A 27513-nucleotide genomic window follows, 5' to 3' on the forward strand; every position below is an offset into this window, starting at 1 on the left:
GTTTTGGGATAGTGGCTTGGCTGCAGAACCTGGGAAAGTCCTTGGAAATTAAATCCCTGCTTCTTCCAGGAGGCAAAGGGAAATGAATGGAAAATAAAAGCTCTTAGAAATAGCTGAGATATGTCTCTGAGAAAACAGGAGGATCATCTTGGCTGCTGACCACAGCATGGATCAGCACAGTGAGGGCTGCTGCTGAGCCAGGACAAGGGGAACCCAACCAAATCCTGTTCCTTGGAAGAATGGGATCAGGGTCTACTGTGTGCCCTAGTCTGTGCCAGCATGTCCCCATTCCAGACCCCACAGCAGGGACCAGGGCTATTTGGGGAATAGGTTATAGGATGCCAAACAAGCTCTAATCCACGTGGTTCCCCTCGGCCCAGCAGCTGGGGACACTGCACGATGAATTAATTGGTATTAGTGAGTGAAACCTTCCCAAAACCCATCTGTGGGGAAAGCTACGGCAGACGCTGCCTTATCTCCCTGCCTCACTCCCGCTATCTTGGGAGAGTGAGCATTCCTTCTTTGTCAAGGGCCTGCTTTGCTGGGAATAGGAATGAAAGAAGAGCAGGAGAAGGAGGAGGAGGGAGAAGAAGGGGTTTGTTTTGTTTGGCGATGACCTTGCTATCTCCCTCAGCAGGCAGCTGCTCCTTGGGCCAGAGGCTCTTGCTTATCTGCTCTGCTGCAGATTGATTCCCTTCACTTGAACATTTATTTCCAATTTATTTTTTTAAGGATTATTTTTTGAGATTTGGGGGCTGGGAAAGCTTTGGGCTCTGTCCCATCCAGCTCTTCCCAGCTCCTCTCTTCAGTGCGGACCCCATCCAGGTTCAACCCTCCGCCCCACACGAGAGCACCAGGTACAGGCTCCTGCTCCAAATGCACATGAAATCATTAATAAAATTAATTAATAAACTCCTCAGATCAGAGCCTAAACACTGTGGGAGCCATAAAGATGAGCATTAACAGCCCTTCATCTCCACTGCTGCTGCCTCAATTGGTCCCACAAAGGAGAGAGGAGAAAAAATTCAAATTCACTAGTTTCTCTTTATTTTGTTCCTGAGCAAGATTATTTTATTTGATTTTAAAAGCAGGTAGTTTCCAGTCTTGGAAGCAACACTTGGAGACCACCCCTGGAATTTTGCACGCCTCACTTTGCTGACTGTGGACTGAGGTTTTCCTGCATGAGAACATTAAAAAACAGTAATAAAATATGACTGTAACCCAAAATTTGGAACACTTAAAACAGGATGATGATACTGGGGGACACTGTGAGTGGAATTATGATGATAGTTTTGTGTGGCACTGCTGAAGCACTGCCCCAGGGACGATTTTTGGGGTGATTTTGTGCCCACACACGGGCCGAAGCAGTGGCCGGTGCAGTGCGATGGTAGCTGCGGGCAGCACCCCCACGGTGTGGGGACGAGGACACAATCATGAGTGCCAGAGAGCCTGGGGAACTGCTGGATGCGGCAGCAGAGACGGACTGAGCCCATTCCCCTCACACGGATGGAGTCGGGCGGGTGGGTGTCTACTGACAGAGACGGGGAGACTGTACTGAGCCGTGGATGCCCGGGCTCGACTAAAAGGCAGCAGTAGCAGCCCAAACCTCCCCACAAACTAACCTCAACCTCTCAAAAACAACTCTTAAACACCCCCTTGAGGGGTGGCTCGACGAGGCTGGAGAGCTCCCCCGGCCACTCCCCTCACGCACAAAATGGCGGCCGGCCCCGCCCCGAGATGGCGGCGGGTCCCGCCCCGCCGCGCCCCCAGCCCATCGCCGCGGCCTCCGGCGCTCCGTACCCGCCGCACGGCTGTACCCGCCTCCGCCGGCCTCCCCCTTCCCTCATCTCCGTCCTTCTCTCCCGGTGCGGTGCGGAAGCCAGCGGCGTGCCCCCGGTGCAGCCTCCCGCCCTCCCTCGCACCCTGCCGCCATGCTGGCCGCCACCGCCTCTCTCCTCCGCCGCTGCGCCGTCTCCGGCCTTCGCACCGCCGTCCATCGGCCCGCCGGCCCCGCAGGTGAGCGGCCGCACGTGTCCGTCTCTCCCGCCGCGGTTCGCCCTCGGAATCGTGGCCCGGCGGGGCGTGAGGCGGCGGAGCCCGGCGTGTCCTTGCGGTGACCCCGCGGCCTAGCGCGGGCCGCCCCCGCCTGTCCTGCCGCAGCCACCGGCACCCTCCTGCCGGTACCGCCTCACACGGGGCCCAGGCACCTCCCCGGGGGCTTCAGCGGGGGGCGGTGGCGGCGCTTTCCCCGCGCCCCCTCCCAAGGTGACATTGGTGAAGGGCGGCAGTGACCTCCGCAGCACCAGGGCGCTGACCGCCCCCGGGCCCCCCCTCCATCTCCGGGCCAGCCCTCAACCGCTCTGAACACCCCGATGAATTGTAATATTAACACCTTATTAACACACCAGTTAACAGGGAGAGGAGGAATAGCAGCCGCAGACAGTACGGTGTGATGGTGGCCAGGGCGGCAGAACTGGAATATGGAGACTGCGGAGAGCACAGGATGCGTGTGCATCGCAATTAATAGCTAATTAACCTCTACATTCCAATTAACAGCTAATTAGCAGGCACTAATAATGCGTGGGGACCTGTGTGTGCCTCTGCTGCGGCACGTGCGAGTTAAACAGCTGCCTTAAGGGAGCGTGTTGCTGCGCTTCACTAATAATAAGCACAGGGGTTTCTTAGACGCTTCTTAAAACCATTGTTTTTTTGGTTATTTTTAAATCCGCTAAAAATCTTTGCTCGCTGTTCCTTTGTGGTGCTGAACCCCGTCTGCTCGTGGCCCTCCCCGTTCTTCTTTCCCAAGGTCTTGTGTTACAAACACCCCACTTAACACTGCTGTGACCCCTTCGCCTTCAGGGTGGCCTCGGGGGGGTTGTGTTGCTGCAAAACGTTTCCCTGAGTAATCCCTGGGCCTCCTCACTGCCAAATTTTCAGTAAATTGACGTTTTTCTTAATACGTGTTTTTCTTCTGTGCTCGTTAACAGGGAAAACTGACCAATTCGGGCCCTTGGGGAGAAGGTTTAACATGTTTTTGTGTAATATTAGGTGATTTTGGGCTTCTTAGGCTCTTGGTGCCTGTGGTACGTGCCCTTTGCTTCTTCCTTGAGCTGGGAATCTCCGCATGGATAGGTTGGCGTGGTTTGGCTGTCACACACACATGATTGGTGTGACAGTGACCTTGATGGACCCCACTGAAATTCGAGGCAGAGTGAATCTCAGAGCCCAGTCCCCAATATATAAACATTAATATGGAAAACACAGGGTGGAAAAGAAATGTAGCGGCAGCTGAAAAATGCACTCTGGAAATCTAGAGTTCTAATTTTTATGGTCTTTATTTTCGTTCAGGATCCAGGCAATAGTTTTGTTAAGGAAAGACTTGCGTTTTTAGACTTAAAGGTGGCATTTGAGCACTTCAATTTAGGCTTTTCTCAAACTGTGATTGACTGCTTCTCTGTAGGATTTTCTTTCTGTTTAGGAAAAACGAGGCTTCTCCCCCAAACAGCTGAAATCTGGGGCTTTTTCAGCAGTGTCCTGTGTGCAGGAGCATTTACAGAGCTATGCTCTTGCTCTGAGCTCAGCTGTGCAGGTGATTTATTGGAGAAAGCAGGGTCAAAGGTCTGTTTTGGAGTTGGGGAGAGGAGGGAGAATTTCCCTACAGAATGACAAAAGATGATTATAATTCCAGCTTGGCCTGTTATTTACTTTTCCCTAGCTAAAAGAAATAAAACTATTTTCATGCTTTCATTGCATAAATCAGAGCTGCGTCTGAAATGTTGGACCATGTTAAATTTTGTTAAAAAACCCAAAATTAACTTCTTAGAAGTCTGTCATTAGTGAGGCTGAAGAGAAGGATACCAGCAAAAATACAACCCAGTGCTGGGGTTTCTTCTTTTAAATAAAACTCTGTGGCTGGTCAGCACAAGTGGTTCATGCTGGGCTAAGAAAGAAAAAGTCAGGAGCTAAATTTGACTTCCCTAAAGTGGAGCTTTGAGCTCCAAGGTCGTGTCTGGTGTGCGACCTCTGCAAATATTAGTGGAGTGAGATTAGCAGTGGGGAAAGGAAGCACCAGGCTTGTGTTCCGTGTTCCTTTAGTTAAGTTCCTTTGAAAAACTATTCCAACCTTTGTGCAGTAAAATAAGACAGTTTCATCAAAGAGCCCCCCAATTTGTGACAGAGTAGTGCTGAGGGAAGAAATTAATTCATAAATCATGTCAGACTAATTTGTACATTGGAGTACAATCTGCTTTTGTGATTAATTATCAAATATTAATGCATTTACAACTTTGAGATCAGGGAGTTTTATCTTGGATAGACATAGAGCAATCATTTTTTTTTCCTCCTTAAACCCTTCAACAGCCTGTTGGCAGAAGTATTTCTCATCCCTCTGCTTTTGAGAGCCTTTGTAGTTGGACTCATGGAGTTTTGGTGATGAATGATGTTATGTTTCTCCAGCTCGGCTCTGGGGAGAGGGAGAATTCCTGTATCTTACAGATAGAAGGATGCCAGAAAACCTCTCTTAAGGATTGGTTGTCCAGAGTTTGTTTTCTTGTGTTTCCCCGTGCTCTTTAAATAATCCTGCTCTGACCAAAGGCTCTGGGGACACTTTGATGTGACAAAAAATAGACACTTTGCCAAAAACCGAAGCACAGTATTTAATGGCTGTATCCATCCACTGCTTATCCAGGACTGATCCAGACTGACTGTAGCAAGTGAAATCCATATTTTATGGCTTCTGACCTCTTGGTAAGGACTAAAGTACTGTTATTTTCCTTTTACTCCAAGTTTCTTCCTTTTTTTTTTTTGGATCCAGCTGTGCTGCATGCCCGCTGCTACTCTCACGGGTCACAAGAGTCAGATGAAGAATTTGATGCTCGCTGGGTGACGTATTTCAACAAGCCAGATATCGATGCCTGGGAGCTCAGGAAAGGTATGCTGGGGAAAATGGAAGAGTAAATGTGAGTTTGGTGACCAGAAATAACAACTGCACTTGGCATTTTGTGGACTCCCCATCCCTGGAAGTGTCCAAGGCCGGGTTGGATGGGGCTTGTAGTGACCTGGTCCGGTGGAAGGTGGGTGGGCTAGGTGACATTTGAGGTTCCTTCCAACCCAAACCATTCCATGAATTAAACACTTGGATGAGAGGGAGAGAAACATTTGCTCCAAGGAAAGTGTATTTGAGCTCAGTTCAGTGTGTAACCACACACATTTTAATTTGGACTTTGACCCAGTGGCTTGGCCATAACTGACTGCAGGCTGTTGTCTGGCTGTCTCCAGTTGTTTGCTGTGGAGTTGCCAAGTTTTATTAAGCTTCCCCACTTGGGAATTAAAAACTTGTTTGCATAGTCAGATAAATTGCAGCCAGAGGGATCGTTCCAGCAGCACCTGGCTGGCTAGGTGTTGGGCTCTTCCCTTGGAAAGGAGAGGAAGGGAAGAGACAGCAGCAAGGGATTCCTTTTGGCAGCATGGCAAGCTGATTCCAAGTTCCTCTTGGTGTTTTCTTCACAGGCATAAACACACTGGTGGGTTATGACCTCGTGCCAGAACCAAAAATCATTGATGCGGCTCTGAGGGCCTGCAGGCGGCTAAATGACTTCGCCAGCACTGTCCGCATCCTAGAGGTTGTAAAGGTGGGTGGAGCTGCTGTGTTTGCGCTGCTGGAGCCTGGCAGCAGGAGAGTTTCCCCTGGCTTTTTCCTGCTGCAAGGGGAAAGCTCTTTTTCCTGTTGCCACGATCAATGGCTGTGTGGTGAGCACAAAGCTTGCTGGCTTCTTAAGGGATTGAGTGCTGAGCTGGCTGGGAGTAGTAACTCAGAAAGCTGGGTAAGCCTGGAAAACACCTTAAACCTTGAAACTTGAATCCAGCCTTCTCAGGGAGTTAAGAGGAGCCAGCCCTAAAAGCCAGCAGTTCTCCTCTGCCACAGACCGTGGCTGGTGTGGAGGTTTTAGGGGTGTAAGACCAATGGAAGAATCTTTCTATGCTGAAATAACACCATTCCTTTTTTGTTTAGGACAAGGCAGGACCTCACAAGGAAATCTATCCCTACATTATCCAGGAGCTTAGACCAACTTTGAGTGAACTGGGAATCTCCACTCCAGAGGAACTGGGCCTGGACAAAGCATAAACCTTACTGGTAAGGGATGATGTTGCTTTCCAGACTCTTAGCATGGGATTACTGTACCCCAAAACCCCTGGCAAAGTCAGAATATGGGCAAGACCTGATGTGCTCTAATCCCAGACTAAAATTAACCCCTAAATAAAAATCCTCATGGAAGTGAAGCCTCTTAATTTGTTTTCTTCAACAGATGACCAGTGTCATATTTCTTTTAAAAATACTATGCTTAGAATAGAGATACCATGTGTCAGCCTGCTGCAAATAGTACTTAGTTCTGGATCTTTAAAGTCCTTTCCCTCCTCCTTGCCATGGAATACAATGTCTTGGTGCTAGGGTATACTGAAGCAGCTGTGCTGGGAATGCAGTACCTGCATTTTTGGGCTGAGCATGGTTAAATGGGGTTTTGAGGGTAAAAGGGATAGAAATAAACCATTTGAAACCTAATGGAAACTTTGTAGAGATATTGGGCTGCTTCTTGAATTGTTTTTCTGGTTATTTTATTTTTCTGTTCTTTTCTGTTCCAGGTGCATTACTCAAGTGTTTTACTGATGCTACCTGATTGTACACAGTCACCTGGAGACACAAACCTTAAATCTTATCTGAAATAACTTCTTCCTTTATTGAGTCACAGTGTAAGTGCTGTGGGGTTGGACCTAATAAAGGAAAAGCTGGTTTGACTGATGTTGTAGCTGTGGCTCGTGTGGTTATTTCTTGTTGCTTTTCCAGAGAAAAGGAAGAAGTAAAGCATGAATGTGCCCTTAGGAGTTTATAAATCCTTATTTGCTTGGCCTTCCCGAGCACCTGGCTCTGGGAAAGGGAAGGTGAGGAGCTGTCTGGAGGGCACGATGACCCTCCTGTACACACAGCTTTGGGGAGGGACAGAGTTCTCCCAGCCCTCGGGGAATTTCCCTGGGATGATGTCCAGAGCTTCAGAGGTGAGTGAGAGTCTCCTGTTTGCAAGGGATGTTCCCTCACCGGGAAGGGATCTGATCTGCTCCGGGACAGATGGGTGTTCGGGGGTTTTCCGCCTCGGTTCTGGTACAGGCGGGGGGTTGGTGGGGGAACCGGGGAGGGGCGGGGAAGTCAGGGCTGGGAGAGAAGGGAAATTTCATATTATTTTCACGCTAGACAAGGGGGTTGTTCGGGAAGGCAAGGCTTGGTGCGTTCCCATCGCACGGCAGGGCCGGGCAGGGCAAGACGCCGCGCCGCCCTGCCCGCGCTCCCACCGCGCATGCGCGCCAGAGGGGCGCGTCCCCTGCCCGCCTCCCATTGGCTGAGTCGCACCAGCCCCGGGCTGCCATTGGCTGGCGGTCCGAGGGGCGGGGCCACAGGCGGCCATGGCGACGGGCGGCGGCGGAGCCGGGGCTGGCCCCGCTCCTGGTCCCGCTGCGGGCGGAGCCGGCGCGCTGAGGGGCCCGGCGGTACGGGCGGGGAATGGGGGGCTAATGGGGCTGGGAGTGAGCGTGAGGCAGTATAGGGTATAGTTACGGCGGGTTTGGGTGGTATGCAGCGGGGGGTATAGGGCTGGGGTATGTCTGTGGGGCAGTATGGGGTACGTGCATCATGTGGGGCTGGCGAGTGGGCATGGGGTTGTATGGGGTAAATGCATGGGAGCTATGGGGGTGATGTAGGGCTGGTGTGTGTGGGGGGAGGCAGTATGGGGGGTGGGTATGGGGCTGGAGTGTGTCTGTAGGGGAATACGGGCTGGGGCATTTACACAGAGGGGCGATATGGGAGTAGAGGGGGTGTAAGCACGGAGGCACAGTGCAAGGACGGTGTATCAGCACAGCATGTGTTGTCTAGGAACGGGTATGGCACATCCACAGGGACTCGGGGGTCTGCTGCCTGCCTGGTTATTACCACGATAAGGCTCTGCCCCGCTAATTCCGTCTTAAGACACTGAGGCTAATCCTGACTCTGCTTTCCAATCACCAGCCCAAGTGTTCTGCCTTGTTCCTTTAATTCCCTATCCCTCCTGCACCAACTCTCCTCTGCCCTTTTCTGATAGTCCCTCTATTTTCTCCATTATTTATTATATTTGTGAAACTTTTTTCTTCCCCCTTGCCATTAGGAGTGCTGGCTCTCCTTGACAATACCTGGATAAAAGGAGAAGCTTGATGGCTCAAACCCTGCAGAGAAATTAAAATAAACTATCCTTACATTTTTACTTGATGAACCTGCTCATTAAATCTCCTCCATCACGTGTTTTCCCAAGTATTGCTGGAGCTGGGCTTGCACAGGAACTGCTGGTCACCACACATGCTTTTAATTTAGCATTGCCATTCCCAAGTAATCCCTTCATCTGCAACCAGCTCTGCTTATTGTTTTTCCTCTCCCTCCTCCTGGTCCGGGAGCTGACCTTGAGCTCCCAGGAATGAATGGGTGCTCTGAGATGACTCTGTGTTACTTCATCCCCACGGAGAGATGCTGAATGTGCTTCTTTCTCTTTTTTTTTTTTTTTTTTTTTCTCCTCCCCAGCTGATTTGGGCGGAAAACAAGAGGCTGAACAAGGGGTCGGATACGGTGGAGAAAAGGGGACCGTACATCATGAGCAAACCTCCCTCCATTCAGGCCAAGCTGAGTAAATGATGCTTGGTGGACTCTTCTGGGATTTCGGGAGTTATTTCCACTTCTCTGCTGGGGCGGGAGTCACCAAAAGCCCTTTTATTCCTTGGTGGGATAAAAACCTTTATAAACAAAACCCCCAAAACATTAAAAATTCCATAGTGATGCCTATGGAAAGCACTGCATTGACCCCATTCTCACCTGCAACACCCCCACCACCCAAAAAACAGATCTTGGGGGAACACTTAGGAATTTTTATCTCTGTCCCTGTGCTTGGCTTTCAGAGAGGCAGCGGGAGCTGATGAAAGCAGCTCTGCGAAGGCAGGGGCTGCTGGGGGGACCCGCCACCCTGAAACCGGCGCCTAAAAGGTCTGATCCTCTTTTTCTGTTCCCAAAATGTATTTTTTTGCTTCCCTTGGGGAGGCAGGCTGGGAAATTCAGAGGATTACAAATAGGAATTTGGCACCTTATTCTGACAGCTCTGTTTGGCCAGGAACATCCAGTATAATAAAATATAGGGCTTTTCTGTTTTATTTTGGGGATGATTTGGTGTTATAGATTTATTTGGGTATCTTAGAGCTTAGCTGGTCTTGGCCCTGGATAGTGTATGGCTGGGAACGAGCGGGATTCCTCCCTGGCTCCTTGGTCCATCAGCTCCATGGATGCGTTTCCATGTAAAACATCTTTGCTGGTCTCACTCGGCTGCTTTCTGGCAGGTCAGTGAAGTTTAACAAGGGCTACACTGCGCTCAACCAGACAGCTGATGAGAACCTGGTCTCCCTCGACTCAGACAGGTGAATATTCCACGATTTTTGGGTGATTATCCCAGGATTTCTGGTGGAGGGTGCTCAGAGCTGGCTTTACTTTGGGGATTGATTTTCCTTGTCACTTACAGAGCACTGAGCACCTCTGAGCAGTGAAATGGAGATTATCTCAGCTGGTTTAGAGCATAGTGCTAACAAAACACCAAGGTTGTGGGCTTGATCCCTGAGTGGGCCATTCACTTAAGAGTTATCCGTGATCCTTGTGGGTCCTTTCCAATGCAGAATATTCTGTGAAATTCCTGTGAAATGGTCCTGTTGTCCCAAATTTAACAAATCCCTTGCAGTTAATGCAAGGCTTATTTCCAAGGTTATTTCCTGGCCAGCTGTTTCCTTTTTCCCTCAGTGACGGGGAGCCAGGATCCAGATGTTCCTCGGGATACTCCTCCGCCGAGGCAAGTGCAGGTGTTGGACTCTGACGGTGCGGTCCCCGCGCGCTCCCTTGTTCCCCTCACAGCCTGAGATCCTGGATAGGGGCTGGAAGCACAACCCCACGGGGTGTGGATGCATGTGTCCCACCCCGCAGAGCTCCGCTTTGTCCCCCCACAGCAGGTGAACCAGGACCTGAGCCGGCAGCTGCTGCAGGATGGGTACCACCTCGACGAGGTCCCCGATGATGAAGACCTGGATCTCATTCCCCCAAAACCAGCTGCCTCCTCTTCTTGCCCCTGTTGTTTCGGGGAAAGTCTTTCGTGTGTGATCCAATAGCTGCACAAGAAGAGGTCAAAATCCAGCACTTTCTTTGTCCCACGGGATGGCTGTTGCTCTCTGTGTCCCATGCTGGGATGGTGACACAATGACTGAAATACTCTGCTTATGGCAGAGACCAACTGACCCCAAAGGACTTTTCCTCACACTCAGCAATATCAGGAAGAGGTGATATGGTGACATTTTGGTGGTCTGGATGGGACCTCTCACCTGCTGGGGTGGGAAAGAAGAGGCAGAGCCTGGCACCTCCATGGGGGTGTAAAGGGAAGGAGTTCGGAGGTACTGGGTTTGGAGCTAATGCCTTGTTCCTGTTCTCCCCAGTGCTGCTTTGATGCAGGTGGGGGACTGTCCAGACCCCCCATACCAGATCCACACAGGGTTTGGATGTGGGGGGCTGGGGACTCTGCTGCAAACCTTAAAAGCTGCCTTAAACCATGGTCCTGCTCCACAACCTAGAGGACAATCAGCTTCTTCAATACAGAAACCTTATTTAAATATTTCATGTCTAGAGACCTGAACTATTGGGGTCTGTTTGTTTGTTTGTTTTGTTTGCTTTTGGAGTTTTGCTTTTGTATTTTAATTGTTAAAGGGAGCACTCAATAAACTGGATCTCATAACTTGCAGGCTGTTGGTGCCCTGCTCCACCCAGCAGCCCTGCTCCACAGGGCTTCTTCCCTGACTGGTGGGATTTCAGAGCGATCTGTTTTCCCTCATCGCATTTTACTCGTTTCCTGCTCCCCTGAGGAGCGAGGGGGGTAACAACCCGTGGTGGGAGAGTTACAGCTGGAGCTGCTCCCCGTGTTTCCTCCAGTCCCCCACTCCCATGCTCCTCCTGCTCCTTGCACCACGCTGCCCTGCACTGAGGACAAAGTCACCTCTTTATTCAAGGCATCGGAAGCTTTCCCCCTCCACAAGCCTGCCAAGCAGCCCCCTTTTACAGCCAGGGAAGGGGCGACAGTGGCTGCCATCAGCCAGGCTTGGAAAAGCCCGCCAAAAGCTGCAGAAAGCCCTGTGCCACATCCGAGGAGTCGGTCTATAGAATTGCTCTTTCTATACATCAGGGCTGGGTTTGAGATTTAATAGATGGAGGGGAAACTTCCAAGCGAGATGACTTTGCCAACACCAGTTTCTATCTACTCAAACGTGGAGTGATGGGGAGGAAGTGTTCCACCAGGAGGAGACAGAAGTGTCTCAGAGGAGGCAGCAGGCTCGGAAGAGCAGCATCCCATCCGGCGAGGAGAGGTGGAGGGAGATGCTCTCGTTAGCCGAGATGAAGAGAACGGAGCCACGACACAGAGACATCTCAGAGGCTGCGGCTGTGGAGGTGCCCACAGCTGTCCCCTGGATCACCAGCAAGATGCTGGCAGAGTCCACGGCAGAGATGAGGTACAGCTTGATGGAGGCAGGGATCTGCAAAGGAAAATGTCACTGTGGCTGGAGTCTCCCCCAGCTTCCCTCCTCTACAGAGAGCTGGGAGGGGGTTATCCCCTTTCCCAACCCTTTGCTGCACCTGCAGCAGCCCAAGCCCAGGGGCCTCAGCTTGGCTGAGGACACACAAGACCTGTTCCTCGTTCTCCCTCTGCCCGGAGCTGCTAGAGAAGGTGAACGAGCTCCAGACAGAGGGAACAGGGGAGGGATAAAGAGACAAACATCACATCCCCAAGCATCCCTCCCCCCTTGCTGGGGCACTAACTACACAGGTGAGTGAAGCCTAGCCAGCACTGGGTTGTCCTACCCGGAGCCCAGACGAGAAGTGTCCCCCAACACGGACCTGTCACTGCTCACCTCTATCCTCATGATGGCGAAGTCTGGCACGGGTGGGTCATAGACATAGACGTTGGGATCCAGCTGGCTCTGCACGGCTGGGAAGATCTTGGAGCTGCTGGGTGCCGGTGTGTAGTTGAGCATCTCGCACAAGGTGAGCACGTCGATGAATTTGGGGGTGAGCCCGGCACGCACCGTGTTATCTGAGCACGCCATGCACTCCACGCAGTCTGCAGGGATGAGGCAGTGCTGTCAGCCCACCCCAGCCCTTCCATGTGTCCCCGTGGCCAGTCCTTGCGGGATGGTGGGTTAGGAGGGCCCCGCGTGACACTCACCTCCACGCAGGTAGGCATGGGGCTCATTGGCTCCAAGGAACATGGCCTCCCCTGGCTCCAGCTTCACCAGGTTCAGGAAATAAATGGTGAAGCAGCCAATGTCTCCTGGGTACTGGGAGTGCAGCCGCAGCAGCAGTTCCCCATTGCTCCCTGACGTGTCCTTCCCTTCCTCCGCTGCGTGAGAAGAGACCAGGCACAACATGGGAAGGGAGCCAGGTGTGCCCTGGCCCCACCCTACACACAGTCCCCCCCAAATTGCTCTGGGGGCCACAGCTAGGACCCACCTTCCTGGGAGATCCTCTTCACCAGCATGTTCAGCTGGTCAACAAAGAACTTCTTCTCGCTCTTCATGAGGCGGGTGAAGCACACACGGAGAGCGGCCGACACACCGCGGGGGTCGTCGCTCCCACTGCGCTCCAGCTGCTCCGCTGCCACCTCCCCGATCAGCGCCCGCAGCTCGGGGACGTCTGTGAGGGGCCAGCCCCAGTCAGATCAGCACCCCCATCCCAGAGGAGCACAGCCCCCATCCCCGCCCCAAACCGCATCCTGGGGGAGCAGTGCCCTCACCCTTAAGTGAACTCCATTTTAGTGGAGCACATCCCCTGTCCCCACACCAAACTCCATCCTCACCCTGAGCCCCATCCCAAGGGAGCATGGCCACCACTCCCACCTTGAACCCCATCCCAAGGGAGCATAGCCCTCATCCCCACCCCAAACTCCACTGCAGGGGAGCGTGGCTCCCATCCCCACCCTGGGGTCTGACTGCGCACTCTTCATCCTTACTCTGGAGGAAGGAGACAATCTCCTCCACAGGCCGGAAGCCACACAAGCCCTCGAAGGGGGTGAGGGCGATGGCCATTTCAGGCTTGTGGTTGGCATCGGGATAGTGCTCAGGAAACTGGGCGTGCAGCTTTGCTGCCAGCTCCTGGAGAGGGGGAGAGAAGCTGAGTGACATCCCCAGGGACATGGGGTCCCGCCGGGCTGCCCATCTGGGGCTCTCCCTACCTTGTTGGGGTGTGCCTGGATAGAGAGGGCAGTATTGACCGAGAGCACCTTGAAGAGGAAGGGCAGCTGTCCCTGGAAGGTGTCCTTCACCTTTGTCCCCAGGCAGGCGGGGTTGTCGGCGATCCACTGGCCCAGGGTTTTTTGGGGGATGCGGTTGTCCCGGATGATGGCATCGCCCCGGGGATGTGCACCCATCCAGAGCTGTGAGACACAGACAGACTGAGGGAACCTTGAGCTGGGCAGTCAACACGGATGACTTGGGCTTTTTTAGAGGCTGCTTGGCCCCACAGGTGATCCACGCAGCCGAGGCAGCTCCCTCGGAGGCTGAATCACGCCAGGCTTCTCCTCTTCAACCCCCCAGGAGGACGGGGGGCGGGTCAGGATACCGTTTCGATGGGATACAGGATGGTGCGAGCCACGGCGGGGTGGGTGGGACATAGGGGTGTGACAGACACGCGAACGGGATGGACATACAGATGCACTCACCTCAGCGTAGGGCCGGTCAGGCTGGATCTGGACCAGGGGGTCACCACTGGTCAGCAGCTTGGCTACCTCGCTCTCCAGGCCCACCTTCCCCCAGGAATAGTTCTGCACCACGCAGGAGAGGGGGAACACTACGGGAGAGTAGTAAAATGTTAGACGGGGAACAGAAATAACCCCCAAACCCCTTCCAGACACTGCCAAAGCCCCCAGCGGAGGGTGAGAGGGCATCAGGCAGATAGGGGACTTAGCGCCTGGGAGGGCAGAGTGTATGGGGGGGGCGATTTTCAATCATCATATGGCGATCTCGGGATGCTCGGGCTGCGGGCAGGGGTCACGGTTCCTCTGTCCCATCGTCCTGGGGGGATTCCCAGGGGTGTTCCCCAGTGCCCCGCTCACCCCGGATCTCCGCCATGGCTCGGCCGGGCAGGTCTGTCCCCTTTTCCCTTCCCCCTCCTGCCCTCACCCCCCCAACCCCCCCCCGGCTATAAGCGACACTCTGACGTCACGCGGCCACGCCCATAGGGTTAACACCGCGCGAGGTACATGCGCCGCTGTGACGTCACGCGACTCTCTCCGGTCACGCGGGTGCCCCGGAAGCGCCAGGAGCGGCGGCGGCGGCGGCGGCGGTGGTGGGAGCGGAGTGGACCGCGCCTATGTCGGGCTTCGACACCAACCCGTTCGCCGACCCGGTGGACATCAACCCATTCCAGGTGGGGCGCGATGCGCGGGCGGACCCCAACCCTCCTCACTCGGCCCGGCCCGGGCCCCCCCCGGGTCCCCGCCCGGGTCCCCGCCCGCCGCCGCCGGGACGTGGCACTGACTGAAGCGCCGCTGGCCAATGGCGGGGCCGCTTCTCTGCGTCCCGGCCAATCAGCGAGAGGGGGCGGGTCCCCCGCGCCCTGAGGGCGGTCTGGGCGCACCCTCCCGCCCCAGCTCCGGCCGGGACGGGGGTCCCGATCCCTCCGTTATGCCCCGGCCGGAGGGAGCCACGGGTCCCGCTTCTCCTCCCTGCACACCCCTCCGGCCGGGGCAGGGGTCCCGAGCCCCTCCTCCGGCCAGGACAAAGGGTCCCACTTCCACTCGCCGTGTTTCCTGTCCAGCCAGGGCTGGGGGTCCCGCAGCTCCTCCCGGGTCCCCCGCAGATCACGCAGGAGCGCTGTGACCCACTCGGGATCTCCCCCGGCTCTGCCCACTGCCGCTGGGATCCTTCCCACTGCCACTTCCTCGGAGCCCCCATCTCTTCCCCGTCCTGTGCTGCCAGACCCGCTCACCCCTCGCCTCCCCGGGCCGTGGGGAGGGGTTTTGCTGCCTCTCAGGATACCAAAACAGCCGTGAATAAGCCTTAATTTATGGGCTTATTAAAAATAATCAGTTGCTGAACCTCTCCTGGGTGTGCTGTCTGCTGGTTCTTTCTGGGTCTGTTTTTTAAGGCACTTCAGCTCTAAACAGTTGAGTCCCTAAGGCATGGTTTGACTGAGGATTTCAGGGCCCAAAGCATGGGATTCCTGTTGAGGACACTGAGGACTTGGTCTGTGTTCACTGAGTTTCTCCTCTCTGGGTTAACCTCCGTGCTCTGAAAATAGGTCATTTATGCAGGGATTTGGCCTGGAGTGGCCTCTGGGACCTGGAGCCTGTGCAGGGATGTGTGACAATGAGTGTCTGGCCTTTGGCTCCTATCTGTGAGCTTAGCCTCACCTTTACTGCTTGGCTGAGATGTGATCCCCCTGGAAGGAATGATTCCTGACCTCGGATTTCAGGGCCAAGCCAAACGGAAACTGTTTGTTTAGGAGGCTGAGTGTTTTGAGGAATCAGGGTGAAAAAATCCTTTTCTTCCTCGCTTTCATTTTAGCACGCTCTCGTGAGTCTCATGAATGGGAAGGGTTGGGATAACCCTGTTTCTGTGATATTCCTTCCGTGGGGTGGAATATATTGCTGTTCATGTCAGCATTTGTTGCTTTTGCATTGAGGAAGTCAATATTCATAGAATCACAGAATGTTTTGGGTTGCAAGGGACCTTAAAGCTGGGCAGGGACCATGGGCAGGGACCATGGGCAGGGACGTGTTCCTCTAGACCAGGTTGCTCCAGGCCCAGTCCAATCTGGTCTTGGACACTTCCAGGGATGGGACAGCCACAGCTTCTCTGGGCAACCTCACCACCCTCACGGGGAAGAATCTCCTAATATCAAATCTAATTCCACCCTGTCAGTTTGAAGGCATTCCCACTTGTCGTGTCATGCCATGCCATTGTAAAAAGTCCCTCTCCAGCTTTTTTGTCAGCTCAGTTCAGGTCCCCTTCACCTGCTTTGTGTTCATTAAAGCTGCCCTGATCTCAGACTGAACAGGGCTGTGCTCACACTTTACTCACTGTTCAAACAAAAAAGGTTGGAGGTGATCTCCAGCAGGTAACTCCCATGTCAGGCCCACTTTTTAATGGGAAATAACACCATGGAGGCCCCTGTCTGATGGCTCTTTGCAGCTCATCTGGTCTTTGTGGCAGGTTCTATATCCTCCTTTCAGGACTTTTTTTAAAGAAAAAATTCCCAAGCCCTCAGCAGCTGGTTGCGAGGAATCTCCAACCGCTGCTTCCCGGAGCCTCGGAGCCCTGTTGCTCTGATTTGAAATGGAGTCTCAGGATGTGAGACAGCCCATTCCATGCTGGGGCTTGGATCCAGGTGTTGGCTCAGTGCTGGGGCCACAGTTGCCCATTGACACCCCCTTCCACATGCACTGGAAAGACTAGAAGCATCTGCACCCTCCCAGTCCCGTCACACTGATGGGTCTCTCTCGTCACAGCACCAGGGTTCTCTCTCCTTGCTGGGGATCCCAGTGTAATGCTTCATACCCTTCAAATACTGACGTGATGAGGATCTTTGCCTTCTAAGGAGACTTTGTTCACAGTGTTTGTTAAACTTGGTGTAAAATAGGCTGCTTTGGTCCTGTTAAAAATATCTCTGGCTTCTCTGTTACTTATTGTAACTGGTTAACGAGAGATGACTAACTGCCTTGGTTTATCCAGTAACCTGATAGAAGTGGCAGCTGCCTCCAAAACTTTGATCTAACCTTCAGGCAGAGCTTGAAACCTCCATTCTTGTTAGAGATATCAATAATAAAATCCTTGGGATTTCTCAGTGCATCTTCCAGGCAGTGGCAGTGCTCTGATTCTGCAGGACTGGTGATATTTGGGGCAATACTGTGATATTTAGACAACTGCGTTAAGTTCCAGGTGATTCTCAGCTGAGTTCTTTTGCCTTGATCTCATCTAGAGAGTCACCTCATTTTGTTTCTTTAATCTGTGGGGGAAAAAAAAGAAATGAAAGAATAGAATTTCCTGCACAATCCTACTGTATCAAAACATTTTAGCAGCCGGCACAGCACGACAGCAACTTCTATTTGTGTTAAGCTGCGTTTGAAAATTATTTTAATCTTCATGTTAGTGTAGTTTGGTCCAAACACATATTTTTTCTGCACTTGGGCATTTGAAGCCATGAAAAATGATGTCACACGTCCCTGGTGCTTGAGGAAGCGATGGTTGGAAGGGCAACAAATGGGATCTGCTCGCTGGCATCCTGCAGATCAAGCCAATCACTGATTTGTGAGCATGAGGTTTGTGGCTGAATTGTGGCTTCAAGTGGTTCTGTGGCTGAATTAAGACCCTGTTTCCTGATCCTTTCTGAGGATCAGGCCTGTGCTTGTTTCAAGAGGGTCAGCTGCCTTTTGCTGCGTAGCTTACAGAAAATAACTGTAGAACATGAAGTTTGTGGGCAGCATCTCGTTTGTCTCTGCGTTCCTGGTGCTTACTCATCCTTCACGCTGCCTGCTCTGAGCTCGTGGAAGCTGGTTGTCTGTGTGTCACCCTCTGTTTTCCTTCCTGCCCTATCCAGAGCACAGAGGCACGTGACCAAAAACTTCAGCTTTGTTGCAAATTCCCTGCTCTTTGGGTTTCTATTTTAGACACACTTGAACAATGGCCGGCCAGTTAAGCTGAGCTGCTGCGCCTTGGCCTTACTACATAATAAAGTGATTTTTTTTTTAAAGCTGTGCATTACGATGAGAGCTTGTCTGCCTTTGAAATCAAAGTGTTGAGCAGCTGGGAGCAGAGAAGCAGGGATGCTGCTCTCCTGCCCTTGATGAGCCTCCTTTTGCAATGGAGATGAGCCAAGGGAAGAAAAATGCTTGTTTTACCGTGGTGTTGTAGCATTTCTCCTTATTTCCAAGCACTTTCCTCCCGTCTTGACCATTCAGGCTCTTCAGAGGGTTATGCAGTCTTCACTTTCCACTTCCCATGCCTTTAAGGGAGTTTCTCTTCCTCGCGTAGTTTTTTGCTGGACTTTAGCGTGGCTGGGGCCTCATCTGCTCGGGATTAAAGGGTTTGTGCTGGTGTGCGGCAGCTATTGTGCACTAAGTGACGTGTAAACTTGTGCTGACAGCCCGTGTCTCTGCAAAACTGGTGAAGCTGAAGCTTCCAGAGGAGTCAGTAGCGAAATAAAGGCACAAGTTTTATTTACAGCACGGCAGTTCTGCTGGTGCTTCCTATTTTGTACAGCCCCTTCTTGCTGGTGAGTTGTGCTTCACCGAGCAGCTTTCAGATCCTCCTCATCTGCGATCCCTCGGCCGGGGTGATTCATAAACTAGTGCAACCTGTTGGTAGGGAGTGCCTGCTGTCGAGGAGGAGTTACTCATTAACTGCTCTGTGTGTATCCTGCTCGGCAGAAGGCTGCGCTAAAACCCCGGGAATGGCTCCAGAGGGATTTTCCTGCAGTGCGCTGGCTTGGTCAGCCCCTGCACCTCTCACTCTCACCTCGGCGCAGCCTCAATGGCTTCTCGCCCCATTAAGCACCAAATTAGAATGACTGATCTGGACACACGAGTTGCTCAGGGAGGGATACAAAGCCACTGTTTAATTTTTTTGACCCACACCCAGCTCTTGGGTTGCCAGGCAGGAGGATTTCCGAGTTTTAAAAAGGACCTTGGTTCTGTAGTAACTGGGGAGAAGAGCGCTCCAGAGGTCAACATCTGGCTGTCAAAGAGGAATCTCTGTTTGGAATGTAGTATGTAGAAAGGAGGAGATAAAAATAGCTGCATGCATTGCAAGTGAGAGTAGAAAGGTGTTCTCAGATGTGCAGGGAGGCTGTAAAAACAGATATCAGAGGATTTGATGGAGGCAAGTGGGAGATGCTGTGAGTAAAAGTGAACACAGATGTTATGGCAGCAGCATTAAAACCTCCTGAAATAATTGGTGTCACATCTCCAGCTTGATTTTCCTGGGAGTTTTGCCTTTTCAGAGCAATCACTGGCGTTTGAGCTTGCTGACATCTCTCAGCCAGGACGAGTTATATCTAGAACCTCATTTTGTGTAGCTCTGCTGTACTTTGTGGCTCTGTGCTTGCTTAATGAGGTGCAGGTGAGGTCTGGGAGGTGGTCCTGGATGTCCAGCAGCATTCTGACCATGGATGAATGAATCCAGATTCCTGGAAATTAGAAATAACTTTCTGTTGGTAAGCAGTAGTAACCTGCACAAAGGGTTCCAGTACGAAAAGCATGTTGTAGTTGTTCAGATGTACCTCTTGGGTGAACAGGAATTTCTGCCCACAAACCTTGCCTTGCTGATAGTCTTCTCCTTGGATATTCAAATTCCATACCTGCCAAAGCCATCCACCTGTGGCAAGCCTGTGTTTCACCCCATCCAGTTCCCAGCTAGTGAGCAGATGGAATGCTGGCAGCGTGGGAAATGTGGACTTAGTGATCTTAAAGACCTTTTCGTACCTGAACAATTTGATGATATAGGTGATGTTGCCCTGTATCTGATTGATCCTTGTGCTCTCTCCCTTCAGGATCCCTCAGTGACACAGCTCACAAATGCCAGCCAAAGTGGCTTGGATGAATTCAACCCCTTTTCCGAGAGCTCCCAGCTGGTATGTGCCACGTGTCTGTGCTCTGTGTGTCTTGTGGTGGTTTTAGTGGTGTAGAAAGTCCCTGGGTAGGTGCAACTTCGGAAAAGAGGAATTCACAGCTGATTTCCCCATGGAATGTAGGCTCATGGTGTGTGTGGCAAGCTGCAAGCAACTGCTGCTGCACTGGACCACTAATAAACTCCCAGCTGGAGCTCTCCACTCACGTGGAACAACTTCACTCCAGCTGGCTGCTGACTCACAGGGAAGCCATATGAAGTGTGAAGGGGAAGATGGTTTGTGGCAGGACACATCAGGATGTATTTGGTTCCTGGGTTGGGAGCTGAACTGCCATGGCAATACCATTGACAGATCGCTGGGAGAGCTGCATTGTTACTCCCTGGCTGCTGCCCTGAGCCAGATGGGCGAAGGAGAAGGGGGAACCAAGATTTGTGGTTTAAATTGATCAGAATCCCTTTTTGTTTCTCCTGCAATGTTTTTACCTTGTTGCTTGTGATTTCTGTGCAGACAAATGCAGCCCGGACGACGCCGGCCGCGCAGCCCTCGGGCCACTCACAGCCGGCTGTTCTGCAGACGTCCGTGGAGCCCACTCCCCAGGTATGGCAGCTCCTCACTGCTGCCTCCCCAGCCTCCAGGAGCCCCCAGAGGCCTCTGGGAACAGGAGGGGAATGGGATTCTCTGGGGTTGTGTGTGGGGAGCTGCAGGTGATCTTTTCAAGTTCCATTTGGGAAGCAGAGATTTTTGGGGAATACACACAGTTCTTTTTATGCCTTTTCCCTCATCCCTCTGGTGGCAGAGATTGCGCTGCCTTGTGTCCTGTTGGCTCTGGCTTCCCTCTGGAACCCATGGAATGTATCCTGCTAATGTTTTCAGCTTAGTTCTAGTGTCTGGTCAGACACACTCAGTGCCAGGAGCATAAATGCAAAATACCTGACTGCCAGGACCACCTCATGCAAGGAGTTGAGAGGCTGAGGCTGCTGGGAGAAAGGATCAGTTCTCAGAATACAAAACAGGTAGAAGAGATCCTTAAGAGGTGTGGTAGCCAGCTGTCTTGCCTTTCTTCTCCTAGCTGGGAATCGTCCTGGTAAGCCCAGGAGTCTTGCTCACTGCTCAATTGTGAGGTGCTCAGAGCAATGAAGTGACCTATGAGGTAGAAGCTGTGAGGAAAGCACAGCTTCGGTGAAAGGGAAGGGCACAGAGGATGGAGAATAGAGTGGATAAGTCTCCTGAGGGCTCTTCCAGCCCTATCTTCCCATAGGATAAGGACAGGGATAAGAGAGGGACATCTGGGTGGAGTTCTGCACTGATTTTGATTTTGTCCCTCAGCGTGTAAGGCAGAAAGAGTTAATATGTTTAAGACTGAGCTTTCATGTTGTCCTCTGCCCCTTTTCCTTTCCAGTTTGGTGTGTTTGCTGGTGGTGCCATAACTGCCTGGCTTAGGGCAGGACTAACCTCTTTCTCCCCTGCTTTAGGCCGTGGCTGCAGCAGCACAGGCCGGGCTGCTTCAGCAGCAGGCAGAGTTAGAGAGGAAGGCAGCTGAGCTGGAGAAGAAGGAAAAGGAATTGCAGAGCAACTCAGCCAGCATTAACCGTGAGTACTGTGTCCTGCCTGCTGTCACTGGCATGGCCAGGGAAGCCTGGATTGCTTGGCTTGTCAGGATTTCAGGAAAGCTCAGCCTGTTCCACGTGTACACAGCTCTTCTAGAGGCTTTTTTAGGCTTTCCTCTTGTCCTTCACAGCTGTGGCAACCATCCTGTGACTGTACCTGTCATCCCGTAGGCTCCAAGATGAGAAAGGAGCTCAGAGGCAGGGCCAGCTCTGGTGGGTCCCTGCCCTTGAGTGTGTTCTCAGCAGCTGCATTTTACCACAAAAAGTTCTCAGAGACCAATTTTGTACCTGTGTCGGAGCTGTTGCCACGTTAAGGCTTTTCACTGAGAGCAACAGAGGGTTTTTTTCATTCTTGAGGCTCTTTTAAGCTCAGTAAACCAATATTCCCCCCTAATCTTGGTTTTAAAAGACTGAATCTAGACTTGCAGAGCTGAGTGATGATGCTTGTGATGGCCCTTTGGCCATTGCAGGGGAATTCTGCCTTCCCCAGAGGAAAACCCCTAATCTAACTCGGTCTGCCTCACTCTGCCAGCAGTTTATCACATTCCTGTTGTGCTGCCTGCTCAAACATAGGTTCTGAGCAACCCCTGAAGCTCTACCAAGGTTTTAATGTATGAATTAAACAATATCCAAATGGCTACTTGGAAATTACGGAGTGTGAATTAGTCTTTCAGTGAGAGAAGAGCAAGTGAAGAACTGCTCCTTTCTTTCTTCCACAGCGAGGCAGAACAATTGGCCACCCCTTCCCAAGAAGTGTCCCATCAAGCCGTGCTTTTATCAGGATTTTTCTGCAGACATCCCAGCTGACTACCAGCGGATATGCAAGATGCTATATTACTTGTGGATGTGTAAGTAACCACTTGAACTGCAATAAAAAATCTTTCTAAGAAGGTTCTGTATCAAAAGCTGACCTTTGTCACACAGTAAATTCTATCAGTGTTGTCTGCAAGGGTAAAGTCATGTTTCCCTCCTTTTAAACGAAGGCAAATGTGAAGAACTCCAAGTTTATGCTTTGGGAATAGCTTATTCATGACAGAATTTTAATTGTTTAATGGAGACTTGAACAACTATTTAAGATTTGGCTGTAAGCAGCAGGATCAGATGAGCTTTTAGGTTAAGCTATGTTTACCTTCCAAGGGAGGCAATGAAATGAGATGGCCCCAAGTCTCCTTAATTTCTGCAGCGCTCAGTGTGTTCAGTGAGAGATTAGGGATGCTTCGGATTTTCCAAGGGCTTACTGATGTTTTTTTTTCTCTCTCTTTCACCCCAAACAGTGCATTCAATTACCTTGGTCCTAAACCTGCTCGCTTGTCTGGCGTGGTTCACAGCTGATCAAACCAGAGGGGTAGACTTTGGTCTCTCGATTCTTTGGTTAATTTTATTCACCCCTTGTGCCTTTCTCTGTTGGTACCGACCAATTTACAAGGCTTTCAGGCAAGTACTGTTTTGTTTTTGTTTTGTTTTGGTTTTTTTTTTTCTGTAAAGGGGATGTATTTTTTAGTAGGAGGAGCTTTGGGTTTATCTGTTCCCGTCGTATATTGCCTGCAGGATTTTTCCAGCCCTTCGCATCATTAGATAAATCAAACCCACTGTGTTTCTAAACATATTATTAGATCTATCTGATACAACTTAATTATGGTGATCCTTTTTCATCTTGAAATCCAAGCCTAGCCAGTCGTCTGGGGTTTTTAGTTAACTTTTTGATTAATTTTATTCATTTCTGAGACACTGTTTGGTACGTTAATATTGAGCACACTGCATATATTAAGGGAGCTGCCTTCACCTCATCTTGCACTGGGCAGAGCATTGGATTTGCAGTGGACACATAAGTTGTATGGGTACCCAGATTCCTCCCCACATCACCTCCCCTCAGCAGCTTTTCCCTGGAGAAAGGAGTTCACTGAAATTGTTCCCGTTCTCTTAGAGCAGGGAGTCTGTGCAGGGATTATGGGTTTCACTCCTGCTGCCATCTCTCCCGCAGGTCTGACAGCTCCTTCAGCTTCTTCGTCTTCTTTTTTGTCTTCTTCTGCCAAATAGCGATCTACGTCATCCAGGCTGTTGGCATTCCTGGCTGGGGAGACAGGTAAGCTTCGTTTCACTGGCTGCTCTGTCCCAGCCTTGCACAGATCCTTTTTCTCACCAGGGCTGTGACTGTCAGGAGTTTTGGGGCCTATTTCTGACAGCTGCCTGTTCTTTCTCCTATGGTTTTCCTCTCTCAGCCCATGCTCAGCTTTGGCAGGTCCCAGCTGGGCTGCCTCCCTGCTCTGCTCTTTCCATCCTAGTTACAGCAAGGGTGTATTCCTTTGCTGCTGCTGCTGCCGTGGCCAGTGCTGAGGGCAGTATGGGAATAATTAGATATTGGGAAGAAATCCTTCCCTGTGAGGGTGGTGAGGCCCTGGCACAGGTTGTCCAGAAAAGCTGTGGCTGTCTCATCCCTGGAAGTGTTGAAGGCCAGGTTCAGTGGGGCTTGGAGCAACCTGGTCTGGTGGAAGGGATCCCTGTCCATGGCAGGGAGGGTGGAATGTGATGGGGTTTAAAGGCCCTTCCAAGCCAAAACATTCTGGGATTCTGTGATGACTCTTCCTTGCCCCTTCTGCTGCCTTCTCACTTAATACGGATCGTATTTGCTCCTTCTTGATGCTGAGCCTCTAGTGTTGACCATGTCTTAACCTTGTGTTAAACTGGAGCCTGCCCTGATAGAGGTGGTGTGGGGCTGGGGGACCTCTCACCTGGAATCTGGGTGCGGCTTAGCTTGATACTGCTGCTACCATCCCGACTCTGTCCCCAAACTCTTCCTGAATTTCTCTGGAGTGTGTTGTCAGTGGGCAGTGCTTCAAAAAAACAAGCAGAGAGAGTTTTTACCCTCACCCTTTCCCAGTGACATTGTACAGAAGGGTGAGCCTGGGCTTCTGGAGCGGGTCCAGCAGCCTCGTGTCAGCAGCTGTGCCCTGCAGGGAAAGCACAGCCTTTCCTTTTGCCTTGCTGCCTTGGCCACACATCAGATTCTGGAGTTACGGAGAATGGGGAAAAGGTTAACAGCTCGTGGTTGTTCTGAGGGGAAGCCTTCAGGTGAGCAGTGAAGCTGCTGTCTATTTTTGCCTGCTGCCTGCAGAAGGGCTTGTGGGCAGAGATGTCCTCGGCCTGTCTCCCTGCTGCCTGAGTCACGAGGGATGGGGAGGGGGCATTCTGGGTTTAGTCTGGCTAGGAGAGCCTGCCTGTAGCTTTCTGCTCCGTTTCCTCCCGCCAGACAGCTCGTATATTTTTGGCTGCAGTGCATGGTGTCCCTTTCTGCTTCCCTGTGACGAGTGAGAAGCTATGCAGCACATCAGATGGGATGGTTTGGCTCACTTAATTCCCCCTCTCCCAGTGGCTCACGGCATGTTTGGTTTAGCAGTTGGGAAGATTCCTTTTTCCAGCACCCAAGAGGGTGTTTTGCATAAGGTGTCTTGGTATTTTCACCCACAGCCAAGCGCTGGTAATTCCCAGCATCCTCTTTGCTCCTTCCCTTCAACAACTCCTAATTTTCTCCTTTCCGTAGCTCTAACTTAGAATCATGGAATCACAGACTGGTTTGGGTTGGAAGGAGTCTTAAAGCCCATCTCATTCCCCCCCTCTGCCGTGGGACACCTTCCACTCTTCCAAGTTGCTCCAAGCCCCATCCAACCTGGCCTTGCACACTTCCAGGGGTGGGGCAGCCACAGCTTTTCTGGGAAGTCTGTGCCAGGGCCTCACCAACTTCTTCCTTTCCTTCCCCTTCCTTCCCTTCCCAATGCTGACATCCTTGTCAGGGTGACACACAGATCCAGGCTCCAGACCTGCCAGCTGATCTCTTCCAATTTAGCTGTTCCAGCCTGTCTTTACCCCACTTGGCTGAATTTTGAGAAGGAGCTTGTGGAAGTCACTGGTGGCGCCACGGGTATTGATTTTCCTGCTTAAGGGAGGTGGTCCAGGACTAGAATGTGGGTGGGATGAACACGATCCTTATCTAAAAATAACAGTGGAAACTCTCCCCCAAAACGAGGGCCTGGATGAGCTCTGTGTTCCTGTTTTCACAGCTGTTTGGTTTTGTACTTCCCTGTAACCTTCCCCTGAAGCTCTTGTGCAACCATGGGTGCCTCTTCCCCCGCTGCTCCATCCCATCCTGTGATGGAATGCCTTCCACGCTCACCCCACTTTCCTCTCCCTCGCAGCGGATGGATCGCGGCGCTGTCAGAGGTGCGGGGGAACCTGGCCGTGGCAGTCATCATGATGGTGGTGGCAGCGTTCTTCACGCTGTGTGCCGTTCTCTCCCTCTTCCTCCTGAAGCAGGTGAGTGGCTTGAAGGCAAGGAGGTCGGGCTGCTCCCAGGATACCCAGGGCTTTCTGCCTCCTTTCACCCGTCTGGGAATGAAGATGGGATCAGGGCACTGGCAGGTCAAGGGATTTTTACAGAAGTATTTTTGCTTGTGCTTCCTGCATCGATACCAAATTTCCTGAACACTTGAGGTAGGAAGGTAGCCTCCCTTTAGAATCATAGAATCACTGAATGGTTTGAGTTGGAAGGGACCTTAAAGCCCATCTTGATCCACTCCCTGCCATGGGCAAGGACACCTTCCACTATTCCAGGTTGCTCCAAGTCCTATCCAACCTGGCCTTGGACACTTCCAGGGATCCAGGGGCAGCCACAGCTTCTCTGGGCAACCTGTGCCAGGGCCTCACCACCCTCACAGGAAAAAATTTCTTTCTAATATCCAATCTAAACCTGCTCTCTTTCAGTTTGAAACCATTCCCCCTTGTCCTGCTTGGACCTGGCTGAGCAGAGATGACCATAACTCTGTTCAGTATCCAGGGCTTTAAAATCACTGCTCACTGTTGTGAGGCTTTTCAAAGCCTAGTGGGATCCCAGTGAGGGTCTTCATGCTGGCTTCTAAAGATAACCCTCTTTCCTTCTTCTGCCTGACCACACTAGGACTGGATTTTGCAGGAACAGCAGAAATGGAGGTTGGGGAAGGCAAGGACAGGCTGGACTGATCCTGTTTCTATGCCTGCTGCTTCTTTTCTCCTGCATTTATCTGGAAGGAAATACCTGACGCTTGTTGGCACCTTCAGGTCCTGCCCTCCAGTAAATGCTGGGTTAAGTCTTTGCCGTTGCAGTGTGGGGAGTGGAGTTTTGGGTCTGAAACCAGCGATTTTGCTGAGAACTCCATATTTTACAGCAAATGAGGGTCTCCTGAAATCTGCAGCTGGGAGCTGTGGAGCCCCTGGCTGTCAAGGGAGCTGGTTAGTAGCAGAGCCGAGGAAAAGCAAGGTGTATGCAGCAATTCCACAGCTACACACCGACTCTATTAATTTTTTCCTTCTCCTTTTGTTCCCAGGTGCATTCCCTCTATCGGCGCACAGGAGCCAGTTTCCAAAGGGCCCAGGAAGAGTTTTCCCAAGGCATCCTCAGCAACAGGAGCTTCCAGAATGCAGCGGCCGGGGCAGCCTCCTCAGCTGCACAGAGTGCTTTCCGGGGAAACTAGCCCTTCCCAGCAAAACTAGCCCTTCCTGGGCTGCCTCCCCCTTGTCTTCTCTGCCCTTATCACTCCTTTTTTTTTTTTTTTCCCTAAAAATGCACTTTTTGGGGGTACCATGTGAGAGCTCTGTGATGCTGACTCCTGATGAGAAGAGGTTTTTTAGCTTCAGCTGAGCTACGGTTTTGATGATTAGTTTTCCCTGTCTTATTTTAGGGTGTGGGGAGATGAGGGAGACATGCTCTGAAGTAAATATATTTCTCTATCCAGGACCTACCAGGTGTTTGTCTCTTCCTCCCCTCACTCTGTCTGTAGCAGGAAGACAAGGGGAAGCAGGTTTTTGATTTTACTCTCTCTTCTCTTGGCCTTTGCTACGAAGAATTTGATTATCTGGTATTTTGGGGGGGGGTTTTGTAACGTGCATGTAGTTTGTCATTAATTTTAAGAACAGAAACTGTACTTTTGGTTTATTACACTCACACGATGATGTATTTTGACCTTGTAACTGCTTGGCTTTCTGAGAGTTGGGATAATTTGGCATGAAGGAAAATGTGGGAGCAGTGGGGGGAGTGTGGAGGGATGTCCTTGTCCCCCCATGGCAGATCCAGAAGGATCCTGCTGGCGACAGCTCTGGACACAGAGAGGGGGAGAAGGGATCAATGGGGGCTGAGTCTTCTCAGTGAAATGAGAGGGAGAAAAAGGGATTTTG

At 51.7% G+C, this 27513-nt stretch overlaps 5 protein-coding genes across 9 annotated transcripts in view; 4 read left to right on the plus strand and 1 right to left on the minus strand.

Moving 5' to 3' along the window:
- EDC3 (enhancer of mRNA decapping 3) overlaps positions 1-27513 on the plus strand; it is a 649718-nt gene that overhangs the window by 548410 nt on the left and 73795 nt on the right. The window lies entirely within an intron of this gene.
- Positions 1775-6796, plus strand: LOC114059712 (cytochrome c oxidase subunit 5A, mitochondrial). Its single transcript, XM_027888462.1, has 5 exons — positions 1775-2016; positions 4814-4930; positions 5509-5630; positions 6011-6133; positions 6640-6796. Exons 1-4 carry the CDS (start codon positions 1932-1934, stop codon positions 6122-6124), a joined length of 438 nt encoding a protein of 145 aa, XP_027744263.1. The 5' UTR covers positions 1775-1931; the 3' UTR covers positions 6125-6133; positions 6640-6796.
- On the plus strand, positions 7453-10824 carry FAM219B (family with sequence similarity 219 member B). The gene is made up of 6 exons (XM_027888426.1): positions 7453-7536; positions 8594-8696; positions 8965-9049; positions 9397-9474; positions 9848-9896; positions 10054-10824. Exons 1-6 carry the CDS (start codon positions 7453-7455, stop codon positions 10207-10209), a joined length of 555 nt encoding a protein of 184 aa, XP_027744227.1. The 3' UTR covers positions 10210-10824.
- On the minus strand, positions 11069-14581 carry MPI (mannose phosphate isomerase). 2 transcript variants are annotated; one of them, XM_027888238.1, is made up of 8 exons: positions 14471-14581; positions 13800-13927; positions 13314-13514; positions 13092-13233; positions 12593-12775; positions 12309-12482; positions 11995-12203; positions 11069-11619 (listed from the first exon to the last, which is right to left on the minus strand). In XM_027888238.1, the coding sequence occupies exons 3-8, from the start codon at positions 13506-13508 to the stop codon at positions 11401-11403; spliced, it is 1122 nt and encodes a 373-aa protein (XP_027744039.1). In that variant the 5' UTR covers positions 13509-13514; positions 13800-13927; positions 14471-14581; the 3' UTR covers positions 11069-11400. The 2 variants fall into 2 exon arrangements, with proteins under 2 accessions (XP_027744039.1, XP_027744030.1); XM_027888229.1 differs by lacking the exon at positions 14471-14581 and adding an exon at positions 14193-14311.
- SCAMP2 (secretory carrier membrane protein 2) lies at positions 14373-27076 on the plus strand. 2 transcript variants are annotated; one of them, XM_027888323.1, is made up of 9 exons: positions 14373-14506; positions 19628-19708; positions 20213-20302; positions 21178-21295; positions 22032-22160; positions 22587-22746; positions 23294-23395; positions 25503-25620; positions 26667-27076. In XM_027888323.1, the coding sequence occupies exons 1-9, from the start codon at positions 14450-14452 to the stop codon at positions 26811-26813; spliced, it is 1002 nt and encodes a 333-aa protein (XP_027744124.1). In that variant the 5' UTR covers positions 14373-14449; the 3' UTR covers positions 26814-27076. The 2 variants fall into 2 exon arrangements, with proteins under 2 accessions (XP_027744124.1, XP_027744115.1); XM_027888314.1 differs by lacking the exon at positions 26667-27076 and having other exon boundaries at positions 25503-25839.

The sequence above is a fragment of the Empidonax traillii genome, unplaced genomic scaffold (assembly GCF_003031625.1).
Source record: "Empidonax traillii isolate 1590-97213 ecotype Southwest subspecies unplaced genomic scaffold, ASM303162v1 scaffold12:size2584012, whole genome shotgun sequence".
NCBI classification, from domain to species: Eukaryota; Metazoa; Chordata; class Aves; order Passeriformes; family Tyrannidae; genus Empidonax; species Empidonax traillii.

Bases quoted from the DNA above. Each gene is read 5' to 3' on its own strand.
- MPI (XM_027888229.1), bottom strand. The intron at 12,204-12,308 runs GTGAGTGTCACG...TCATCCCTGCAG, and splicing joins CCATGCCTACCTGCGTGGAG to ACTGCGTGGAGTGCATGGCG. The intron at 11,620-11,994 runs GTGAGCAGTGAC...TTTCCTTTGCAG, and splicing joins TCGCCATCATGAGGATAGAG to ATCCCTGCCTCCATCAAGCT.
- LOC114059712 (XM_027888462.1), top strand. From the start codon at position 1,932: ATGCTGGCCGCCACCGCCTCTCTCCTCCGCCGCTGCGCCGTCTCCGGC. The intron at 2,017-4,813 runs GTGAGCGGCCGC...TTTTGGATCCAG, and splicing joins TCGGCCCGCCGGCCCCGCAG to CTGTGCTGCATGCCCGCTGC. The intron at 5,631-6,010 runs GTGGGTGGAGCT...TTTTTTGTTTAG, and splicing joins GCATCCTAGAGGTTGTAAAG to GACAAGGCAGGACCTCACAA.
- SCAMP2 (XM_027888314.1), top strand. From the start codon at position 14,450: ATGTCGGGCTTCGACACCAACCCGTTCGCCGACCCGGTGGACATCAAC. The intron at 19,709-20,212 runs GTATGTGCCACG...ATTTCTGTGCAG, and splicing joins TTTCCGAGAGCTCCCAGCTG to ACAAATGCAGCCCGGACGAC. The intron at 21,296-22,031 runs GTGAGTACTGTG...TTTCTTCCACAG, and splicing joins CAACTCAGCCAGCATTAACC to CGAGGCAGAACAATTGGCCA.
- FAM219B (XM_027888426.1), top strand. From the start codon at position 7,453: ATGGCGACGGGCGGCGGCGGAGCCGGGGCTGGCCCCGCTCCTGGTCCC. The intron at 9,050-9,396 runs GTCTGATCCTCT...GCTTTCTGGCAG, and splicing joins CTGAAACCGGCGCCTAAAAG to GTCAGTGAAGTTTAACAAGG. The intron at 9,897-10,053 runs GCAAGTGCAGGT...CCCCCACAGCAG, and splicing joins CGGGATACTCCTCCGCCGAG to GTGAACCAGGACCTGAGCCG.